A 23,699-nucleotide genomic window follows, 5' to 3' on the forward strand; every position below is an offset into this window, starting at 1 on the left:
TAGTTCCAGAGTTTTCTCTGATTCGACCAGTTTCCTTCTTGTTGATTTCGACCAGTCAGAATTATTGTAGCCTTCTTTGCCTTTGTTGCTATTCCAACTTCCTTTTCCTTTTCTTTCTTTTGTTGATTACGCCTGCAAAGCCATATCACTCTTCGACTTTCTTGCAACTCTTTCAGCCATTCTTTGTTCATGAGATTCAAGTGTCCCTTCATTACAAGAATAAGGGTTACTCTCTCTATTTATAGATTTATGGTTAACTTGGACCTCAAGGCAAAGTCAAAAACTATAAAAGCGCAAAATAGTTAACACTATTAAAATAGGTCTAAATCGAAATTCTGTATGAAACAACATGTTTCGATACTTCAACACTAATACAACTCAAGACACAAGGTGATTCAACACTTTCTTACGTCTGTCGAGCAACATGATTCAGCACAAGGAATTATAATTCAACAATTCTATCATTTTTTAGCTTGGTCTTTTCTCATCACTTCTCATGTCCTAATGGTTGATTATTAGGGAATTTGTTCCGGAGTTATTCTTTATACACTTGTACATTGCTGAAAATTAAAAGATATTTTTAATGTGCTTGAGGCGCATCCAAAATCACATCAATAAAAAAAATTACAAGTGAGACACCGCTATTTTATTTAAAAAAATATCTAAAAATACATTTTTAAATTTCAGAAATATATCTCCGTAAAATGTTCCGTCACCGATACTCAAAACAACAGTTTTTTATGCATTATTTCTGTATCAGAACGAGCAAGGGCATCTGTTAATTCCTTTGTCCTTGCTGAAGTTACTCATGTTCATTTGTGTAGTGTTTTTTAATTTGAAGAATTACCAATTGAATTGTTTTAATTTTAATCTGAAGCCTTTTTGAGATTATACAACGCCTTTGTTACCGTGAATTTCTGAGCATCATCAAATGTTCATTTTATCAGGCTTGAGGAAAATACTATCTTTTACAAAATCAAACATTTAATAATGATGTTTTTTTGTTGCATGCTGGCTAGAGTTGTTGGATACTGTTGCCTTCTTCTCATCCTAATTAAATCATTTAAGAACTAGTTATCATGTGATTTTCTTACTGTCACCGATTATCTTATTTAATCCAACATTTCATACCTATCCTATTAAGACAAGTAATAAAATTTTACAAATAAACATAAATAATGAATTATAATATTATTACCATTTTAATAATAATAATAATAATAATAATTTTAAAATAGGAAATAATAATTATTATTATTAAATAGGAAAAATATTATAATTAATGATTTACTTATTTATTTCTAAATTTATTTATTTGTAAAATTTTATTGAGCAATAATTGTCGTCGTAATAGGATTGGTACGAAATGTTATCTTAGATAAGATAATCATTGAAATTAGTTTATAAAATATAATTAAAATAAAAAATTATTTTGCACAAATATAAAAATCGGTTTATATTAAAACCTTTATATTCATTAGAGTGAATTTGAAATTTAATTACTAGTATTATTATTTAGATTTACTAAATTCGGCTAATTACATTCTTCGATTATTTTTAAAAACTCTGCCATTTCATTAAATTAGAATTATCAATGTGGTTCATATCCATTGAATTTACAATTCTTTTCAAAGTAAACTTTTATATATAAAGAAACATTTATTTATTTCAATATTTTCTAGAAAAACAATACAAGAATATTCCCTTCTTTATATAGCTTGCTCTTGTAAATTGAACTTACACCAAAACTTTCACTAAGTTGCAAACATTTCTCAACCAACTCCAATGGCGACAATCTCCACTCCTAGCCTTCCCTTTTGTCCTCCACCAAAGGACCAAAAAGGTGAAAACAAGGTCGAATTTTTCGACTTCACGTCACTGGCAAAAGAAGGAAAAGTACCAAAAGAGTTCATTTGGCCTACTGAGAATTGGGTCAAAAGCAGTGGGGAAAACATTGAGCTACCACTCATTGACATAGGTCTCATCAAGAGTGATGAATCTGCAATGGCCAAGGCTGCAGAGATTGTGAGAGAAGCATGCATAAAACATGGTGCCTTTGAAGTCACTAACATTGGTGTGGACATAGATTTCAACGATCTTGTTCTTCAAGAAACCGGCAACATTTTCAAGCTTCCGTTGGACAAGAAAATCAGTGCTATAGCTAAAGATGCTGGTTTCTCAGTTGCTCATGCTGAGAGGTATACTACTGTTTTGCCATGGAAAGAGACATTCACTTTCATGTACAATCACAACAGCAAAAACGAGACACAGGTTATTGATGTTGTTGATTCTCTCCTAGGTCAAGAATTTCAACAAACTGGGTAAGAACTAAGAACATCTCACTCCATCATGTTCTATATTTTTTTTTGTTTTGAAAAATTGGCTTATTGTTTATATTTTGTATAGGTTGGTGTATCAGAAATACTGTGACGCAATGAATGATTTAACTAAGGTGCTTTTGGAGCTATTGGCTATTAGTCTGGGTGTGGATCGTAAGCATTATCAAAGCTTTTTCGAAGATGCTGTGTCAATGATGAGATGCAACTTTTATCCACCTTGCAGTGCTAACCTTAGTGGTGCACTTGGAAATGGCCCTCATTGTGATCCAATCTCTCTCACTCTTCTTCTTCAAGATCAAGTTGGAGGGTTAGAAGTTTTTGCTGACAACAAATGGCTTGCTGTTCCACCAAAACCTAACACTTTTGTCATCAACATAGGTGACACTTTCATGGTACGTATTATTATATCAGTCAACAAAATGTAAAATTTAAAATGTGATTTGTATTATGTCTCGAATGCGTGAATGTGTGTTCCTTGACTACATGGAACCGGTTCTATATTTTTGTGGATGTAAACTTGATAATTATGTGTTTGTTGTTTGTTTTAGGCATTGACCAATGGATTGTACAAGAGTTGTCTGCATAGGGTTTTTGTTAGCAACAAGGTGGAGAGGAAGTCCTTGACTTTCTTTGTGAGTCCAAGAGGAGACAAAACTGTGAGTCCTCCTGATGAGCTTTTGGGAAAAGAAGAGTCAAGAAAATACCCTGATTACAAATGGAATGAACTATATCAGTTTACACAAAAGACTCGAAGAGTTGATGCTCACACACTTGACAGTTTTGTAGCTTGGCGAAGCTCTTCTGATGCATCCAACTGATATTTGAGGCTAATAAATAGACAATAAGACTTGTTGTATTAACCATATTTCAATATGGTTTGTATAATAGTCTATTAATAAATGGTGTACCTTGGTTATAAGTCACCATCTTATATTTTTTTCTCGAGTACTATAGGGAAACAGCGGGTTTCAATTTTCATGGTAATCATATTGTATGGATTGTGATGAACACAAAATAAATGAATACGTTTTTCTTAGAATTATGTTATATTTATCAATAATATTTATTATATATTATCTGGAAAAAAATTGAATGAGAAGTGTTTTGGGTCGGGTGGTTGAAAAAGTAGAAGTTCAATCACCACTCCACTGAAATATTAAGGGTACAGAGCAACCCTACTATGGACCTTTATATTGGATCTACACTAAATCCTGATGCGCATCATTGGTTTTCATCAGACGATCTCCCACGTTCCACGTTGAAATGGTAAGGAACGTTCATAATTGTTCATAACTGCCACACATATATAAATCATCACACATGATATTTAAGGTACTCTATCTAACCTATAACTCACTGTGATCTTCATTCTCTTACTGAATTGGGCTTTGAAGTGTTAATCTTGAAGACCTACCATGCACCATCGTACCAAGCATTTCTGATTCCCTAGTAGAACAGTGGTGTTGTATGTTGAAATTTACTTTTGATTCCTACAATTTCCGATAATCATATTCCTTCTGATCCAAAGTCACAAATCATAACAACGTTTATGCTTAGACGAAGAAGATGACTTACGATCCAACAATAGAAAACGTCACAGCTCTTCCAGCATCCAGATTGTATCTTACCTTTGTCGTTGATGCAATCTATATTGGATCTTCTGGAAATTCATTCAAATCATTAGCATCAATCGAAAAACGAAATGAACATAGACATATTCTAGGGTTTTGAGACCATAAAAAGGTGGATGGAATTCCTAATGTGATGTTTCCACTAGTTGTAATCAATGTCATACCCAATACTTAGTATTGGGGATCCTCGTAATGAATGAAGTTCATGCGACCTAATGTACCTCAGGGTATTCATGAAGTTAGGACTGCGCGTAAAAGATTTGAAGCCATGTGAAGGCGGTAACATTCTAGCGTTCATTGATTCCTCAACCCATCCATGTGGAACCATAGATCTATTAATCTCGGTCGGGGAAGGCAAAAACAAGAGAATTAAGAAACTATGCTTCCATATCATTCCTTGCGAAAGCATCTCCAACCTAATCCTAGGAAGGTCGTTTTTGGCGATAAAATATGCAGTGACCTCCACTGCCCACTTGAAGATGAAATATAACAAGTCAGGTGAGCCAGCCGTCATTGCTGTTGTTTTACATGGAGTTCGCCTTATACACAAAATGGTATTGAAGAATCCACTGACAACCGCCATCACTGTTGAAAAGGTGGAAGAATGCCCATGAAACAGTTGGCGTGCTCGATCTTGACGTGCGAGAAGACGAAACCTCTCAAGATGATCAAGTTAGTACGTTAGAAGGAGCCAAGACTAATTCCAGAAGGAGAGTTTGAAACCGTCCAACTGAAAGATAACCCAACACGGTTGGTCCGTAATGACGTTGAATTTCCTCTTACAATGAAGAAGAGGCTCGTCGAATGTCTCAGAGTCAATGCTATTCTTTTCGTAATCTCACCTGGCGAGATGTCAGGCATATATTTGGGCGTAACGTGCCATCAGTTGAATATCGATCCTTCCTCTGGTATTTGGCTTAGCCGAGAAGTCGTGAGTCCCCGGAGAAAGGTAAAACAACCATGAAGAAGGTTCAGGGTTGTTTACTGGTATTTTAGTAAACAATAATAAGTTTGGTTCATTTAAGATATTAAACTAAAAAAATCTCGATGACAGATTTGTGTATGGATGTTTTGAGAAAAGTCTGTATGTTTAAAAGGGTGGTTTTGTCTAAATTTTTGAGAACTCAAGAACAACGTGAAGAAAATTGAAATGTGCTGAAAAATATGAAAAATATATAGCAAAATAGTGTTAGTGAAAAAATAATATATAGCAAATAAAACTAAAAATGTCAACAAGCTGACTTTTAGTGTCAACGTATTCAGGGCATGAAGAGTCTAAGACTTCCAAATCGCTACAAATTTTATGGAAGGGATCCGATGATAATGACTTTGTAAAAATGTCAATAAGCTGACTTTTAGTGTCAATGTATTCAAAACCAACATCCTTTTTTCCACATGATCTCTAAGAAAATGTTGTTGGATCTCAATGTGTTTGGTCCATGAATGAAGTACCAGATTCTTAGTGAGGCTTATTGCACTATTACTATCACATTTAATCGGAACACATCCAAATTTTAAATCATAGTATAGTAATTATTTCTTTAGTCATAAAACTTGTACACAACAACTACCATCGGCTACATATTCAAATTTGGTGGTAGATAACTCAACGATATGCTGCTTCTTACTGTGCCAAGAAACTAAACAACTTCCAAATAAGTGACAGGTATCACTAGTGCTTTTTCTATCCGACTTGTACCCCGCAAAATCATAATCATAAAAACCTACTAAGCTATAAGCACTACCTTTAGGACACCTAAAATCGTGATGAGAGGTTCCGTTAAGATACCTCAAAATATAATTTACGATCTTAAAGTAGAATCCTTAGGTGATGCTTGATATTTATCAGACATGCACACACTAAACATGATATATGGCCTATTTACGGTTAAATAGAGTAAGGATCTGATTATACCCTGGTTACATCGAAATCCACTCCTCTTTCATCTTTGTCAATAAGCATATTTCAGACCATGGGTGTTGAGATACTCTTCGAATCTTTCATATCGGACTTCTTGATAAGCTCTAAGCAATATTTAATTTGACTTATGAAATTGTCTTCTTCAGCTTACTTGATTTGCAATCCTAGGAGGTATGTCAACTCTCCCATAAGTGACATCCCAAATTCTCTCTACATAAAAATTGCAAATTCTCGACAAAGAAATTCATTTGTAGATCCAAAAATAATATCATCTACATAAATTTGAACTAAGAGAATATATTATTCCTTAAATATCAAGAAATATTAGTTTCAAGAATGTGCCTCATTTAATCAATTACGAATCTCTCGTTATTACGATCTGAATCAAATCGAAGTTGAAGATGAAAGAATTTCGATGCAAGAACTTTTGAACTTTCAAAATAGAGGAAATTAATTTTTCACATAATCACAATGTTGATTATGATACTCACTATGATTCGTTACATGAGAAATGATCACAAAAAGGTTTTATGTGTGCTTGAGAATAAGCACTAAAAATGGCTGAAAAAGTCAGTTAGATTCGAATCAAGAGCATTTCATGATTTGAGTCAATTGAACAAGTGAAGTGGAGTAAAAGAAAAACAAAGTTTTTTTACCAATTTTTCAGTTGATTTGAATCAAGAGGAAAATGTGATTCAAATCAAACACCCCGCGATTCGAATCAAACTATTGAGCTAACTGAATAAATGTGGAAAAATTGCATGATTCGAATCTTGTGTAAAGTGTGATTCAAATCAATTGAGGCAGACGTGGTCCAGATTTTGATGATTCGAATCATGTGTAAAATGGGTTTTGAATCAAATTGTTTTGAAATTTTCTAGTTTGCCTTTGTCCAAAATGATTTGAAATAGGGTTTGTGCTTGATTCTAATCAAACACCTAAATTCCCAATTTTTCAAAATTTTAAGGAGGCTTTGAGATTTTTCTTTTCACCTAACTTGAATTAATACATATATCGCTCTTATTCCATCGATGCATGCAATTGATTAAAATTATCATGATCAAGTTTAAACCCAACCAATGAATTATGCATGCTAAAGAGGAATCATTTCAAAACTTGATTCAGAGAGGTGCAATCATGAAGGAGACTCAATAATCGAAAGTAAATCAAAGATGAAAGCAATAAGACAAGTAACAAAATAATCGTATTAGGGTGCTCCCTCTGAATGTATTAGGGACATGTGTATACGTGCGTTTTCGACGCCATGAGATTTGGTGTACAGAATGATTGTTTCGACAAATGATGACATGGGATAAAACGATTTGGTTGATAAGTGTGGCTCGACGCTTCGACAAAATGGAAGCTTTGATATTTCGACATGATATTTGCAGCTAGAAAAGTACTTTTGACAGACATGGAAAACATTGCAGTATATTGATAATTCGACAAAAAGCCTGAAGGAAGACGTCATTTCGACTTAAAGTGTAAATTTGAATTTAAAGGGTTGCGACGTTTGGCAGAAGACGCGTGGAAGCATCTGGCGAAAAGATGAAAGCCGTTCGTCACAGTTTTAGGATTTAGCCGTTAGTAACAGTTATGTTATTTGTATATAAATAGGGTAGTTGTTATCAAAAAAAAGGTGTGAAGAATTACTTGTACAAAATTCCTGAAAACACTTAAAGTACCCGTGTGAGAGAAAAGAGTCATATTTGGAACATGTATGTGTAAACAAACACCAATTCCTTCAAAGTTTATGTTATAAAGTTTAAAGTTCTTTACAAATCTATTTTATGTTTTCCAGTCATTTATCTTTCTGCACTTTCTCTTTCTCGACACTTTACATTTTGTCAGTTATTTTCCGCCATTTACTTTATCTTGTTAAATTTACATCCACTTAACGTTTTAATCAACATATTTCGACGTAAAACACTTAGAGAACAAAAATGGAAGATATGAAAGTGGTTCTAGACATCTCCAAGACCATCTAGATCTGCACATGTCCTAGGATTTGTGTGGTTGATCCTGCAAGTGACCCAATTCTACAAGTTTTGGTAAACCAGAGGTTGTTCGCCAAAATTCACAGCGAACAAATTGGCACGCCCAGTGGGACAGTGCAGAAATCTAGAAATTTAGATAATAATTAATCAAAGTTTGTTCTTCGTTGTATGAGACTGAGAAGCGGTAAATTAGCCGTATCCGAAGTAGAAATACCTAAAAGAACAAGAGTAAGGAAAATGGCGAACCAGCCAAATAATCCAAACGAATCCATCCCAATATCCAACCCTGCCCCTTCGACAGAAGGCAATATAGGATCGGTCCCTGTGTCAGAGGCTGTACCTTCGTCAACAGGGTCGATGCCAGCGGTTTCGATATCGCAAAGCGCGCCTAGTTCGTCCTTCAGGGCACAACAAATGCCCGTTGGGACACCCCCTCCTGTGGGGAACACTTCTAGGCCTTTTCTAACAAATTTCACCTTGCCTCCGCCTGGTAGGGAACAACCCTTTGGAATGCCAACTTCGGTGATGGCAAATTTACGCAATTCCCCGTTAATATATTCGGATTCAATGGCCAACGTGTCTTCACCCTTACAAGGGTCAGGATATGGTGGAAACATGAGTAGACTGAATCAACAACCACTTTACGTGCCGTCGATAACAAATAATTCGGCGCAAGTAATTAGACAGCAGATGGACGAGAGTAATCATGATATGGTCCAAATGTTGACGCAACAAATGGGAGCGGTGTTTAACCCCCTAATACAAAACACCACCCAAACAAACCAATTATTGGCGGCGCAGATGACGCGCCTTGCTGATTTCTTTGGAGTCCCTCAAACTCGACACAGAGAACGAATGGTTCATAACCCAGCGGTAGCAGTCCAGGAAGAGCCCACGATAAACCAGATGCCGTTGGAAAATCCTCAAACGAACGTCAGAAACCAAGAGGATGTAGTCGAACAGCCTCGTGTCGAAACCCCTATTCCACAAGAGCCTAGAAGGATAGTAATCCAGAGAGGCCAAGACGCGGATGCTGTACTGCAACAACGGATACGGTATAATAATCCGCCTGTCGAAAACAACTTGGCAGCCATGGTCGAAACGATAATGGCACAAAATGGGATGAACATGGGTTTACAAAGGCCTAGTTACGCATCCCCACTATCGGAATATATTCTGCAAGAAGAACTTCCACCAAGGTGGAAAGTACCCAAGTTCACAAAGTTCTCAGGGGACACTAGTGAGTCCACCATAGAACATGTGGCACGTTATCTGATCGAGGCAGGGGAGATAGCCCGTAATGAAAATTTGAAAATAAAATATTTCCCTAGTTCCTTAACAAAAAACGCGTTTACTTGGTTTACATCTTTGCCTGCAAACTCAGTATACACGTGGACCCAATTAGAAAGGTTGTTCCATGAACAATTCTACATGGGACAAACAAAAATAAGTCTGAAAGAATTAGCCAATGTCAAGAGAAAACACTCTGAACCAATAGATGATTATTTAAATAGGTTCAGATTGCTAAAGGCTAGATGTTTCACCCCAGTGCCAGAACATGAGTTGGTCGAAATGGCCGCAGGGGGACTAGACTATTCTATAAGGAAGAAACTAGATACCCAGTATCTGAGGGATATGGCACAATTAGCGGATAGAGTGAGACAGGTCGAAAGGTTAAGGGACGAAAAATTCAGGGCAAATAAGAATAAAAAAGAGAGGGTAGCCTACGTAGGGGTTCGCCAAGATGATGAGTTCGACGAAAACGAACCAAGTAGCTTCGACGAACAAGAGATTGACCTAGCAGAACTAAAGCAAGGGCCACCTTATTCGTGCAAAGTACTAACTCCGTCGAACGGAAACCCAGTCGAAACCAACGATAAGTTCCCCAAAAGGACTTATACGTTCGACATCACCAAATGTGACGAAATCTTCGATCTGTTGGTTAAAGATGGTCAATTAATAAAACCACCAGGCGCTAAAGAACCGCCTATGGAACAACAGAAAAAGAGAGGTTTTTGTAAATACCATAATTTTCTGGGCCATAAGACGTCTCGTTGTTTCCTTTTCAGGGATCTCGTTCAAAATGCTATCCGTGACGGAAGGCTGAAGTTTGGTGACAAACCAAAACAACAGATGAAGATCGATTCGAATCCTATGCAAGCAGTCGAAGCCCACTACGCTGAACCATCCGTCGTGAACATGGTGGAGGCCGAAGTTGCTCCTGATGGCAATTTGGAAATGGTGGAAGCCCCTGGAAGTTTCGACGCAAAGGTCAACATGGTCGAGATTGCTGATGATCTCGCAAGCCAGAAAAGAATAGAAACTGCTGAAGGTTTCGACAAGAAGGACGGTGACAATGCTGTCGAGAATGTGGAGTTTCGACAAGAGGAGAATTGGGACCGCTTGGGACAGCCAAGTGGGAAATATGATTATCTTGTGAAGTACAACGCGCCAGCAAGCTCTCAGATCGACATCAACACAATCCAACCAAGCGGTTGGGGAGATGCTTCTTCAGAAAACAATGAAGAAACAGTCGACGCAATTGAGCATTCTCCTAATACGAAAGAGAGGGTTACTGAAGACCTCGCGATTGAAAACAAGGCTGCTGAAGGCCTTGATTCTAACAAAACGAAGAAAGGTGATATCGCCAACTGCGTCAACACTATGGGGCCTGTCAGTAAAGAAGTCACAAAAATCAAAGCGGAAGCCGCTAACGGTCCTTCGAAGTCCGTGATCAGTGGGATTCTGCGTAGGACAATGGAAGACCCCAGAAGAAATTGGAACAAATGCTGTTGCAAACATGGTCCCAGGACCATATCTTGGTGCTGCTGCCCAGAGAAAGAGGTTGACCAAACACCAAAAGGCGTCGAAGGCGAAGAAGAGAGGCTCATTAGAAAGATGAACGAATTAAGCATCGCCGACGAACGAAATGTTGGGGTAAATATGGTCGAAATATCTCAGAAGGGCCAGGTCGAAGAGGGCGAAGATCGTCGTCGGAAAGAACACCAAAGGCTGGCGTATCCTAGAGAGGAGGAAAACTTAATGGAATTCATCAAGAGGTGCCAAAGGATGAAAACCGAAGTGATGTTGTGTCCACGCTGCAGTGCAGTCTTCGACAGGAAGGTAGCAACCAACCTGGAAGCGGTGGGTAAGACCAAGAGGAAAGAAAATTGGGGAACAGTGAGATATGACCCAAGGAGAAGTGACCACCACCAGTGGAGGCACGGAGAGAGACGCCAGGACACCTATAAACCATCTGACAAAGCAACGGGCGACAAATGGGTTCAACCCATTAGGGACGCTCAGGGGCAGAAGAAATGGGGAAAGTATGAGGTTCAGAGAGGCGCGTCGATGGAGGGCAAGAGGGAAATGGAAAAACACAAGCCAAGACCATACCCTTCAGAGAATTACAAAGGCAAGAATCCCATGTCCAGATCCCAATGGAGGAGGTTCCAGAGGCAGAAGAGGGCAGAAATAGAGATGGCGAAAAAGAACATGAATGGTCCAGACGAAGCAGAATCTAGCAACAATCGGCAGATAAAGAGCAGAAAAGAGACTCCCCTCCAGATCAATCCTAGCAGAGTTGTCGAATCGGTGGCGTCGAAGGAGGAGATGCAGGACGATGATGAAGTAACCGACAGTTTTAACTCTGACTCAGAAGCATCCTTCAACGTGATTTGCAACGTGGTCTCTGTTCTCCCTAGAGACTATGATAGAGTCATGGAGATCGAGGATGAAGGAGACGAAATGGAAGAAGAAACAATGGCACACAAGCCCGTCTGCTACTACGTGATGAACAACGGATGCGTCGAAGAGCAGAACGCTTTCTTCGAAAGACCAGACGACTCCATGAAAGCGCATTTGAAACCTCTGTTTATAAAAGGAAAGGTGGAAAATGTCGGTGTGAATAAGATACTGGTGGATGGGGGAGCGGCAGTGAATTTGATGCCCCACTACATGCTGAAGAAGATTGGAAAAGACGATTCGGACGCGAAGCCTCACAACATGGTGCTGTCGAATTACGAAGGGAAGATAGGAACAACTATGGGAGTCATCCAAGTGAACTTAACTGTGGGAACCATAACAAGGCCTACAATGTTCATAGTCATCGCTTCAAAAGCCAACTACAACCTACTGCTTGGTAGGGAGTGGATTCACGGCGTGGGAGTTGTACCCTCTTCAATGCACCAGCGGATAGCCATATGGAGGCCAGATGGAATCGTCGAAAACATCGAGGCTGACCAAAGCTACTTCATGACCGAGGTGAACACTGTCAACAGCCAAAGCTTCGACAAAAACCTGGCTCATATACCTCCCTGCAGCCCGGCAGAATTCGACTTGAAGACGACAGACAATGCCTATTGCTCCATGTACCTGCATCCAACGCATGGTTTCCAGTGGGATAAAGAAGTGATTGGCGAAACTTACATATGGGGAACCACTCATATAGCGCCGACGGGATGGGGTAGTGAATTTGACGATGACGAGTGAACAATTAGCGATCGAAAAGATTATGGCTTACATAGCCGAAAACAAACTAAAAGAGGCCCTTGAGGCTGAGGTAAAAAATATTGGAACATGGTCTCTGTTCTCCCTAGAGACTATGATAGAGTCATGGAGATCGAGGATGAAGGAGACAAAATGGAAGAAGAAACAATGGCACACAAGCCCGTCTGCTACTACGTGATGAACAACGGATGCGTCGAAGAGCAGAACGCTTTCTTCGAAAGACCAGACGACTCCATGAAAGCGCATTTGAAACCTCTGTTTATAAAAGGAAAGGTGGAAAATGTCGGTGTGAATAAGATACTGGTGGATGGGGGAGCGGCAGTGAATTTGATGCCCCACTACATGCTGAAGAAGATTGGAAAAGACGATTCGGACGCGAAGCCTCACAACATGGTGCTGTCGAATTACGAAGGGAAGATAGGAACAACTATGAGAGTCATCCAAGTGAACTTAACTGTGGGAACCATAACAAGGCCTACAATGTTCATAGTCATCACTTCAAAAGCCAACTACAACCTACTGCTTGGTAGGGAGTGGATTCACGGCGTGGGAGTTGTACCCTCTTCAATGCACCAGCGGATAGCCATATGGAGGCCAGATGGAATCGTCGAAAACATCGAGGCTGACCAAAGCTACTTCATGACCGAGGTGAACACTGTCAACAGCCAAAGCTTCGACAAAAACCTGGCTCATATACCTCCCTGCAGCCCGGCAGAATTCGACTTGAAGACGACAGACAATGCCTATTGCTCCATGTACCTGCATCCAACGCATGGTTTCCAGTGGGATAAAGAAGTGATTGGCGAAACTTACATATGGGGAACCACTCATATAGCGCCGACGGGATGGGGTAGTGAATTTGACGATGACGAGTGAACAATTAGCGATCGAAAAGATTACGGCTTACATAGCCGAAAACAAACTAAAAGAGGCCCTTGAGGCTGAGGTAAAAAATATGGCTGTCGAAGCCAACCAAGAGAACTCCAACAAACAATGTCCCCAAGAAGACGTTGCGGAAGATCATGTCACCAACCAAATGGGCGGATGGCAACACCAAAAGCTTGACGCCATTTACGACGACGAACCTCTAGGGTTCGAAAAATATCCAGTGTCAACTAACGAGAAGATGGTGGCGCAGGATCCTTTAGAAGAAATAAACTTGGGGGTGGGGATAGAGAATAGACCAACCTACATAAGTGCGAAAATGGACCCCCAGTTCAAGGTCGAAATAGTCCAGTTGCTAAAAGAGTTCAAAGACTGCTTCACATGGGATTATGACGAAATGCCTGGTCTTGACAGAAGTCTGGTCGAAATGCAGTTGCCAATAATGGAAGGAAAGAAGCCAGTAAAGCAGACTCCGAGACGCTTCGCACCAGAAATCCTGTCGAAAATAAAAGAAGAGGTCGAAAGACTTCTAAGATGCAAGTTCATCCGCACAACCAGACGGGTGATTTCTTAGGCTTTGTGGTCCATAAGAAGGGGATCGAAATAAACGAAAATAAAGCCAAGGCCATAATGGAAGCGAAAGCGCCATCAACCAAAAAGGGGTTGCAGTCTCTGCTAGGGAAAATCAACTTTCTCAGAAGATTCATCTCCAACCTCAGTGGGAAGACACAAGCTTTCTCTCCTCTACTTCGACTAAAGAAGGAAGACTTCGCATGGGGGCAAGAACAACAAGCGGCTTTCGACAAAATCAAGGAGTACCTGGCTAGTCCCCCAATCCTGATGTCTCCTTGCAGAAAAAGAAATATGAGATTGTATATTTCGGCGTCAGACAAAACATTAGGAAGTTTGTTGTGTCAAGAAGACGAGAATGGCGTCGAAAGAGCCATCTATTATCTCAGTAGAGTCCTAAATGATGCCGAAACTAGATATAACATTATAGAAAAGCTATGCCTATGTGTATATTTCTCTTGTATGAAATTGAAGCATTATATAAAACCTGTCGATGTATATATTTCTTCCCATTTCGACGTAATAAAGTATATGTTATCTAAATCTATTTTACATAGTCGAATTGGAAAGTGGGCTTTAGCTTTAACAGAATACTCCTTGAAATATCTGCCTTTAAAAGCGGTAAAAGGACAAGTGGTCGCTGATTTCATAGCCGACCATTCTATAAACGAAGATGTGGAGTACGTCGAATTAGAACCTTGGAAACTGTACTTCGACGGTTCCAGTCATAAAAATGGAACTGGCGTTGGGATGTTGATTATTTCTCCCGACAGAATTCCAACAAAATTCAAGTACAAAGTTGAAAATCCGTGTTCAAACAATGAAGCAGAATATGAAGCTTTGATCGCTGGACTTGAAATCTTGTTGAAATTGGGGGCAACGAGAGTCGAAATAATGGGTGATTCCGAACTGGTGATAAAGCAGTTGACGAAAGAGTATAAGTGCGTGAAAGAAAATTTAATCATGTACTTTGTAATAGCCAATAGACTTCTCAAGGAGTTCGACAATGTCGTCTTCAGGCACATTCCCAGGGTGGAGAATCAAGAAGCGAACGATCTTGCTCAACTAGCATCCGGATACAAAGTGTCGAAGGAAAAGTTAGAAGAAGCCATTGAAGTTAGAGGAAGAGTCGTATCCACCAAGTTGTCCCCAACAGATCTGGAGTCAATAAGATTAGGATACGGGGACGAAGAAAACTTTGAGATATTCAACATAGATGATTCAAGAATTACAGATTGGAGAAAACCTATCAAGAATTATCTACAAGACCCAAATCAGAAAGCAGAAAGAAAGATAAAATACAGAGCTTTGAGTTACGTACTTTTGGGAAATGAATTGTTCAAAAAGACTGCAGAAGGAGTTTTGTTGAAATGCCTGAGTGAAGACGAAGGCTACATAGCCTTGTCGAATGTACACAGTGGAGCGTGCGACGCACACCAAGCAGGTCACAAAATGAAGTGGCTATTATTTCGACAAGGAATGTATTGGCCAACAATGCTGAAAGACTGTGTCGAATTCGCAAAAGGTTGTCAGGAATGTCAAGTACATGCAGGCATACCCCACGTCCCTGCAAGTGAGTTGCACTCAATTATAAAACCTTGGCCATTCAGAGGATGGGCGTTGGACTTAATCGGGGAGATTCGACCAGCTTCCTCAAAAGGACAAAGGTACATTTTGGTTGGGATAGACTATTTCACAAAATGGACTGAAGCTATACCATTGGCGAATGTGGATCAAGAAGCAGTCATAGACTTTATCCAAAAATACATAATTTACAGATTTGGGATACCTGAGACAATAACAACAGATCAAGGATCTGTGTTCACTGGTAAAAACATGCAGAAATTTGCACAAGAAACAGGTTTTAAGCTCCTTACTTCGACACCTTACTACGCTCAAGCAAATGGGCAAGTTGAAGCAGCCAACAAGGTAGTGATAAACTTGATTAAGAAGCATGTGGGGAAAAAACCTAGAAATTGGCATAAGACTTTGGATCAAGCCTTGTGGGCTTGTCGAACGTCCCCCAAAGAGGCAACGAATTCAACTCCATTCAAGTTGACTTACGGACATGATGCAGTTTTGCCGGTCGAAATATATCTGCAGTCAGTTAGAGTGCAAAGGCATCATGAAATCCCATCAGATACATATTGGAGTATGATGATGGACGAACTAGTTGATTTAGACGAGGAAAGGCTGTGCGCGCTAGACCTAATAAGAAGACAAAAGAAGAGGGTCGAAAGATTTTACAACAAGAAAGTAAGATTCAAGACTTTCTTAATAGGTGACCTTGTGTGGAAAGTAATCCTTCCTATGGATCGAAAGGATAAATTAATGGGAAAGTGGTCTCCTAAATGGGAGGGACCTTTCCAGGTTTTGAGAACATTTTCAAACGGCGCGTACGAAATAGAAGAAATAGAGAAGGATAAGAGAATCCTAAGAATAAATGGCAAGTATTTGAAAAAGTATAAGCCTATATTGCAGGAAGTAAAAGTAGTAACAGAATAAGTGCAAACATAATTGTAATAAGATGGGCCAAATAAAAATGGCATTCAAAAGTTATTACAAAAAAAAGCCTCAAAGGGCTGAGAGTTGCTAAATAAATTCGACTAAAAATTGAAATTGGCAAAAGCATCCTTCAAAGTGGCGAATTTCTGCCTCTGAAACTGGAGTCGATGATCACAAAGACTCTTGTGAGTAGAGAGAGTCTCAATCTCCTGACTAAGTTGCTGGGCTTTTTCTGCATGTCGAATACCCACCCTCAATTCTTCGTCAATCTCGCTCTGCTTGGGTTGCTGTATGGATGCCTTACGTTTCTCCTCTTGAGAGATCTTTTCTTGAAGTGCTGCTATCTGTTTTTTCCATTTTTGGATATTGTCATCACAAGCAGCAACTTCTTTGACATAAGTTTCAGAAAGCTTTTGCAATTTTGAAACCTTGTCAGTCGAAGTCGAAACGGCATCCCATTCAGCAGTTTGAGTTTCAGACTTGGAGGAGATCTGATTGGTGAGATCTCTTTGACGATGGAGATCTGCAGTGGCCAAGTCAATGAGAGTCATCAGCTCCATCACAAAACTTCCAATCTCAGCAGAAGCTTCCAGGACATTCACTTGTTTCAAAATTTTCTTAAGATCAATATGAGCAAGGGAATTCTCGTCCAAGACTTTAAACAAATCGACATCAAGGATTTTCGTTTTAATTTTGGTCAAGATGTTGCCAAGTGATGGTGCTTCAGAAGTTGCCCCAGAAGTGGTCGAACTACTCTGCGAAGAATCCTGAAAATTAAAACGGGTGCTAAGCATGGTTTTCAGATACTCCAAAGGTCTTTGCACTTTGAGATTTTCAAGCTCCTCGCGAGAGAGGCTGGTCGAACCAGTTGATTTGCCACTTCCTTGGGTCCGGTCAGGAGCAGGTGGAGTGTTTCGCGTCGAAGTATGCTCAGCCTCTGTTTATTTTGACTGGTTGTCCCCATCTCTGGCAGCTCCATCTTCAGGGTCATCTTCGACCGCAACCTCCATTTCAATGTCATCACCCTGAGGTGCAATATGTAATCCTGGATGAGGAGGAGATTCATCTTCAGAAGCTTCACCCACTGTAGTGTCGAATTCTGATACGGTTTGCATGTCATGATCACTGGTGGGGATACCTTCCTCTGGGGCTGTTTCCTCCAGAATTTTCTCAGGCGTCCTTTCGACAGCCACTTGTTCCTAAAAATAAATTCCAAGATTTAGAAGAAAAGATGTAGGAAAGGTGAACATATGCTGTCGAAATAATAAAAAAAATTATTACCTCAGGAATTTCAGTATTAAAGCCGGATTTCCCACTCCCCGTATCTTTCGACTGAGGCTTAGCAGGAGGAGTACTGGCTGAATCCTTCCTGATTGGGTTAGCGATGGATCTTTGGGAAGAGACCTTCGTGAGTTTCTTTTTCTTCTGAGGAGGAGGGATTAACTCTGGAGATTCATCACCAGACTCTTCATTAGGGACTTTATCCTCGCCTCTCTCCTCTTCACTCTTCTTCTTTTGGATTATTGAGGGCTTTCGAATTACCTAGTCATGCAGGCCAAAGCCAGTTAGTTTTGAAAAGGGAAGAAAAATAATAAGAAGAGAAAAAGTTTTGTACTTTTGTCGAAGGTTTCTTAGCAGTACTGGGCGACTCTTCGACAACAGCTTTCTTAGCAGGGATCTTCACGGCTAAGGAAAGAAAGAAAATTCAGAAACAAATATAAGAGAGACATGATAAGACAATTAGAATAACAGAAGGAAAAATCATGTTTTTCTGTGAACACCTTCAAGAATGGGATCTTCCACGCGAACGTGTTCTATTCCAATATGAAGGTGCCCTGGATATTCGCCCAGATGATACTTAGTCGGAACCACACGCTCAGCAGGTTTTTGATACTTTTGACGAAGAATTTTCATAAAATCCCCACAAAGGAACCAGTCTGGAAGTGGAAAACTAAACGCCACCCCAAAGTCAGCAGTTGGCAAAGGAGGAAACTTTGGTGGGTGACAACTGAAAGCCAGGTCATAACGCGCTTCTGGTGAAAGATTGGAAGGCAATGACAGTTTTTCAAACTTCTCCGTCAATTTACGTTTTAATTCGGCCGCTGCTTCGCATATGGTTCGACTAAGATCATCAGGTCTATACGCAGTTTCAAAATATTTTTGAAATTTCTGTATTTCCTTAATGTGTCATTGAATACCTTTTTTGGTCCGATCCTGCACAAAAGCGAAAGCATTTGTCAAATGTGTAGCAAAAGCAGCTACGTCGAAAAATTTGTTGGAATAATAATCCTTCCACCATTCATCAAACTCAGGAGTGCATAGGAATAATGGTCGAAAAATAACTGGTCGAATGTCGAGAGAATCATCAGCTAGTTTCTTCGATAGCTCTTTGCCTTCGTCTTCAGTGTGAAGGGAGTTATAAAAGATGATGGATCCTTTCTTGGGAAATATAGGTCGAGGTATTATCTGGATTAGGCCAAACTGTCTAGAAACAAGGTTGGGTTGATAAACTATCAAAGCAATTTGATTTTTAGTGGTGTTACGGTAAGAAAAAAGGAGCCTAGGGGTTAAGAATGATTCCCAAACATTCAGAAATGTATTTTCATCCTTTTGCATCTCCAAAGGCAGTTGTTGGGTAAACCACTTGGGTCCAATCTTTCTATCAGCAAAAGGTGCCATGGTCGAAGTAAATTGATACCTTTTAGCAAACATCATAACATAGCTTTTAAAAGCTTGTCGAAGGCTGATTCCTTCATCAGATGGCGTTATTAGCACTAATCTTGGCCATTCGACAGTCCTATTTTTTACTTCTTCTTCATCTATTTCTGGTGCTACAGGAAGATTGGCTTCAAAGGTGGCATTGAGCCATAATTGCAAGAGCCAGAAAGGTCCTGATAAGTTGATTTTCCCTTGGGTTTTGGTGTTTTTTAAAAAATGTACGCTCTCACTCAGAGATTCATAAAGGTTCGCCAGAATCATTTCGCTCAAGCATAGTTTTGTGCCGGCATGAAGCTGATTGGCTATGGTAATGAATCTCTTAGCAACTTGGAGAGAGCGAGAACAAAACACATATTTGGATAGCCACAGTGTTAGGAAAGCTATATGTTCGACATCTGAAACTTCAGTAGTACTCTTATCGTGATAATAGGACATGAATAAGGAGTAAGGTGCAAGGCTAGTCTCGAAAGCAATGGTATCTTCATTTAAGATAGTAGGGTCGAAATCTATACCATTGGGGTGAAGACCAACAATGGCTGCTGCGTCGAAAAGGGTAGGTGTAACCATCCCACAAGGAAGGTGAAAGGTGTTGTAAGTACTATCCCAAAAGTAGAGAGAAGCCAAAAGCATATTTGGGCAGATATTGGGTCCTACTCTCGACAACTGGATAAGGTCGAAAATGCCTACCTCTTTCCAAAAAGCCCCTTTAACTTTTTCGATTTTATCTAACCAAGATACGTAGTCAGAAGGATCTTTCGACCATGGGCAAGTTCTAAATATCCTGGGATAGTTCAAATAGGCTAAGTCCAACTCTCCAATATCCGTCGAACTCGATGAATCTTTTTGTTCCACAACTTTCTCTTTAGGCTGAGGTTTTCTTCCAGCGCCTATGGGTTTTGTGTGAAAGTAAGAGGGAAAAAATTCTCTTAAGCGCTCTGGTTTAATCTCTGGATTTGGAAGGGGACCTAACATAGCATGACAATTTCCAGAAATAAGAACAGGGATTAGTACCTGAGATTTATAGATGCAGTCTTTTTCTTTCTCATTTGGAGGTTCCGGAACATACTGTTGATATCCAATGGTCATTGGCCCTTTTAAATCGTGCACAGGAGGAAAAGCTGAGTCTTGTTTCTTCTTGGAATGCTTGCTGCTTGAAGGTTTTTGAGGCGCCATTGCTAGAAAAACTTAAGAAGATTTCTCAGAAAATGTGAAAAGGCTTGAGAAATGGGTATGAGGAAAGGAAATCTGAAACGGAAAAGGGTTTAAAGAAAAGGTTTATGGGTATTTATAGGAAGAAGATGTTGAAACGTTTTAGGATGGTAATGATGTTAGTGGGACACGTGGCCATTTCTGATGGGAATGATAGAGAGGTGAAGTTGAAAAGAGACCATGATATGAGGAAATGATGGGAGTAGGCTGTGAACGTGGGCTAGACGTGACATTGTGAAGAAAGTGTAATGATGAACCTGCATTGGAAATTGAGATTATCAGACTTGCATTTAATGAAGATTAAATGACATGGCATCAAAACACTGGTTGACAACAAATGACTGTTTCTCCAGAAAAACAGTCGAAACGTCTTTGCTGGGGGGCAATTTGTATACGTGCGTTTTCGACGCCATGAGATTTGGTGTACAGAATGATTGTTTCGACAAATGATGACATGGGATAAAACGATTTGGTTGATAAGTGTGGCTCGACGCTTCGACAAAATGGAAGCTTTGATATTTCGACATGATATTTGCAGCTAGAAAAGTACTTTTGACAGACATGGAAAACATTGCAGTATATTGATAATTCGACAAAAAGCCTGAAGGAAGACGTCATTTCGACTTAAAGTGTAAATTTGAATTTAAAGGGTTGCGACGTTTGGCAGAAGACGCGTGGAAGCATCTGGCGAAAAGATGAAAGCCGTTCGTCACAGTTTTAGGATTTAGCTGTTAGTAACAGTTATGTTATTTGTATATAAATAGGGTAGTTGTTATCAAAAAAAAGGTGTGAAGAATTACTTGTACAAAATTCCTGAAAACACTCAAAGTACCCGTGTGAGAGAAAAGAGTCATATTTGGAACATGTATGTGTAAACAAACACCAATTCCTTCAAAGTTTATGTTATAAAGTTTAAAGTTCTTTACAAATCTATTTTATGTTTTCCAGTCATTTATCTTTCTGCACTTTCTCTTTCTCGACACTTTACATTTTGTCAGTTATTTTCCGCCATTTACTTTATCTTGTTAAATTTACATCCACTTAACGTTTTAATCAACATATTTCGACGTAAAACACTTAGAGAACAAAAATGGAAGATATGAAAGTGGTTCTAGACATCTCCAAGACCATCTAGATCTGCACATATCCTAGGATTTGTGTGGTTGATCCTGCAAGTGACCCAATTCTACAAGTTTTGGTAAACCAGAGGTTGTTCGCCAAAATTCACAGCGAACAAATTGGCACGCCCAGTGGGACAGTGCAGAAATCTAGAAATTTAGATAATAATTAATCAAAGTTTGTTCTTCGTTGTATGAGACTGAGAAGCGGTAAATTAGCCGTATCCGAAGTAGAAATACCTAAAAGAACAAGAGTAAGGAAAATGGCGAACCAGCCAAATAATCCAAACGAATCCATCCCAGTATCCAACCCTGCCCCTTCGACAGAAGGCAATATAGGATCGGTCCCTGTGTCAGATGCTGGTTTCTCAGTTGCTCATGCTGAGAGGTATACTACTGTTTTGCCATGGAAAGAGACATTCACTTTCATGTACAATCACAACAGCAAAAACGAGACACAGGTTATTGATGTTGTTGATTCTCTCTTAGGTCAAGAATTTCAACAAACTGGGTAAGAACTAAGAACATCTCACTCCATCATGTTCTATGTTTTTTGTTTTGAAAAATTGGCTTATTGTTTATATTTTGTATAGGTTGGTGTATCAGAAATACTGTGACGCAATGAATGATTTAACTAAGGTGCTTTTGGAGCTATTGGCTATTAGTTTGGGTGTGGATCGTAAGCATTATCAAAGCTTTTTCGAAGATGCTGTGTCAATGATGAGATGCAACTTTTATCCACCTTGCAGTGCTAACCTTAGTGGTGCACTTGGAAATGGCCCTCATTGTGATCCAATCTCTCTCACTCTTCTCCTTCAAGATCAAGTTGGAGGGTTAGAAGTTTTTGCTGACAACAAATGGCTTGCTGTTCCACCAAAACCTAACACTTTTGTCATCAACATAGGTGACACTTTCATGGTACGTATTATTATATCAGTGACCATTCAATCAAGATCTGATATGATAATCCAACAAAATGTAAAATTTAAAATGTGATTTGTATTATGTCTCGAATGCGTGAATGTGTGTTCCTTGACTACATGGAACCGGTTCTATATTTTTGTGGATGTAAACTTGATAACTATGTGTTTGTTGTTTGTTCTAGGCATTGACCAATGGATTGTACAAGAGTTGTCTGCATAGGGATTTTGTTAGCAACAAGGTGGAGAGGAAGTCCTTGACTTTCTTTGTGAGTCCAAGAGGAGACAAAACTGTGAGTCCTCCTGATGAGCTTTTGGGAAAAGAAGAGTCAAGAAAATACCCTGATTACAAATGGAATGAACTATATCAGTTTACACAAAAGACTCGAAGAGTTGATGCTCACACACTTGACAGTTTTGTAGCCTGGCGAAGCTCTTCTGATGCATCCAACTGATATTTGATTCTAATGAATAGACAATAAGACTTGTTGTATTAACCATATTTCAGTATGGTTTGTATAATAGTCTATTAATAAATGGTGTACCTTGGTTATAAGTCACCATCTTATATTTTTTTCTCGAGTACTATAGGAAACAGTGGGTTTCAATTTTCATGGTAATCATATTGTATGGATTGTGATGAACACAAAATAAATGAATACGTTTTTCTTAGAATTATGTTATATTTATCAATAATATTTATTATATATTATCTGGAAAAAAATTGAATGAGAAGTGTTTTGGGTCGGGTGGTTGAAAAGGTAAAAGTTCAATCACCACTCCACTGAAATATTAAGGGTACAGAGCAACCCTACCATGGACCTTCATATTGGATCTACACTAAATCCTGATGCGCATCATTGGTTTTCATCAGACGATCTCCCACGTTCCATGTTGAAATGGTAAGGAACGTTCATAATTGTTCATAATTGCCGCACATATATAAATCATCACACGTGATATTTAAGGTACTCTATCTAACCTATAACTCACCGTGATCTTCATTCTCTTACTGAATTGGGCTTTGAAGTGTTAATCTTGAAGACCTACCATGCACCATCGTACCAAGCATTTCTGATTCCCTAGTAGAACAGTGGTGTTGTATGTTGAAATTTACTTTTGATTCCTACAATTTCCGACAATCATATTCCTTCTGATCCAAAGTCACAAATCATAACAACGTTTATGCTTAGACGAAGAAGATGACTTACGATCCAACAGTAGAAAATGTCACAGCTCTTCCAGCATCCAGATTGTATCTTACCTTTGTCGTTGATGCAATCTATATTGGATCTTCTGGAAATTCATTCAAATCATTAGCATCAATCGAAAAACGAAATGAACATAGACATATTCTAGGGTTTTGAGACCATAAAA

The 23,699-nt window shown here is 39.2% G+C and overlaps 1 protein-coding gene across 3 annotated transcripts; it reads left to right on the forward strand.

The window, feature by feature from the left end:
• Positions 1-1,735: 1,735 nt before the first annotated feature.
• On the forward strand, positions 1,736-22,994 carry LOC127106179 (gibberellin 20 oxidase 2). 3 transcript variants are annotated; one of them, XM_051043468.1, is made up of 4 exons: positions 1,736-2,198; positions 21,791-21,913; positions 21,996-22,320; positions 22,508-22,994. In XM_051043468.1, the coding sequence occupies exons 1-4, from the start codon at positions 1,786-1,788 to the stop codon at positions 22,775-22,777; spliced, it is 1,131 nt and encodes a 376-aa protein (XP_050899425.1). In that variant the 5' UTR covers positions 1,736-1,785; the 3' UTR covers positions 22,778-22,994. The 3 variants fall into 3 exon arrangements, with proteins under 3 accessions (XP_050899425.1, XP_050899423.1, XP_050899422.1); XM_051043466.1 differs by lacking the exon at positions 21,791-21,913 and adding an exon at positions 2,407-2,555 and having other exon boundaries at positions 1,737-2,321; positions 22,145-22,320; XM_051043465.1 differs by lacking the exons at positions 21,791-21,913; positions 21,996-22,320; positions 22,508-22,994 and adding exons at positions 2,407-2,731; positions 2,888-3,378 and having other exon boundaries at positions 1,739-2,321.
• The last annotated feature ends 705 nt before the right edge of the window (positions 22,995-23,699 follow it).

The sequence above is a fragment of the Lathyrus oleraceus genome, chromosome 7, assembly GCF_024323335.1.
Source record: "Lathyrus oleraceus cultivar Zhongwan6 chromosome 7, CAAS_Psat_ZW6_1.0, whole genome shotgun sequence".
In the NCBI taxonomy this organism is placed as follows: domain Eukaryota; kingdom Viridiplantae; phylum Streptophyta; class Magnoliopsida; order Fabales; family Fabaceae; genus Lathyrus; species Lathyrus oleraceus.

Excerpts from the sequence above, each read along its gene's own strand:
- LOC127106179 (XM_051043468.1), top strand. The coding sequence starts at position 1,786 with ATGGCGACAATCTCCACTCCTAGCCTTCCCTTTTGTCCTCCACCAAAG. Across the intron at positions 2,199-21,790 it reads TCAGTTGCTCATGCTGAGAG|GTATACTACTGTTTTGCCAT; the intron begins GTATACTACTGT and ends TCATGCTGAGAG. Across the intron at positions 21,914-21,995 it reads CAAGAATTTCAACAAACTGG|GTTGGTGTATCAGAAATACT; the intron begins GTAAGAACTAAG and ends TATTTTGTATAG.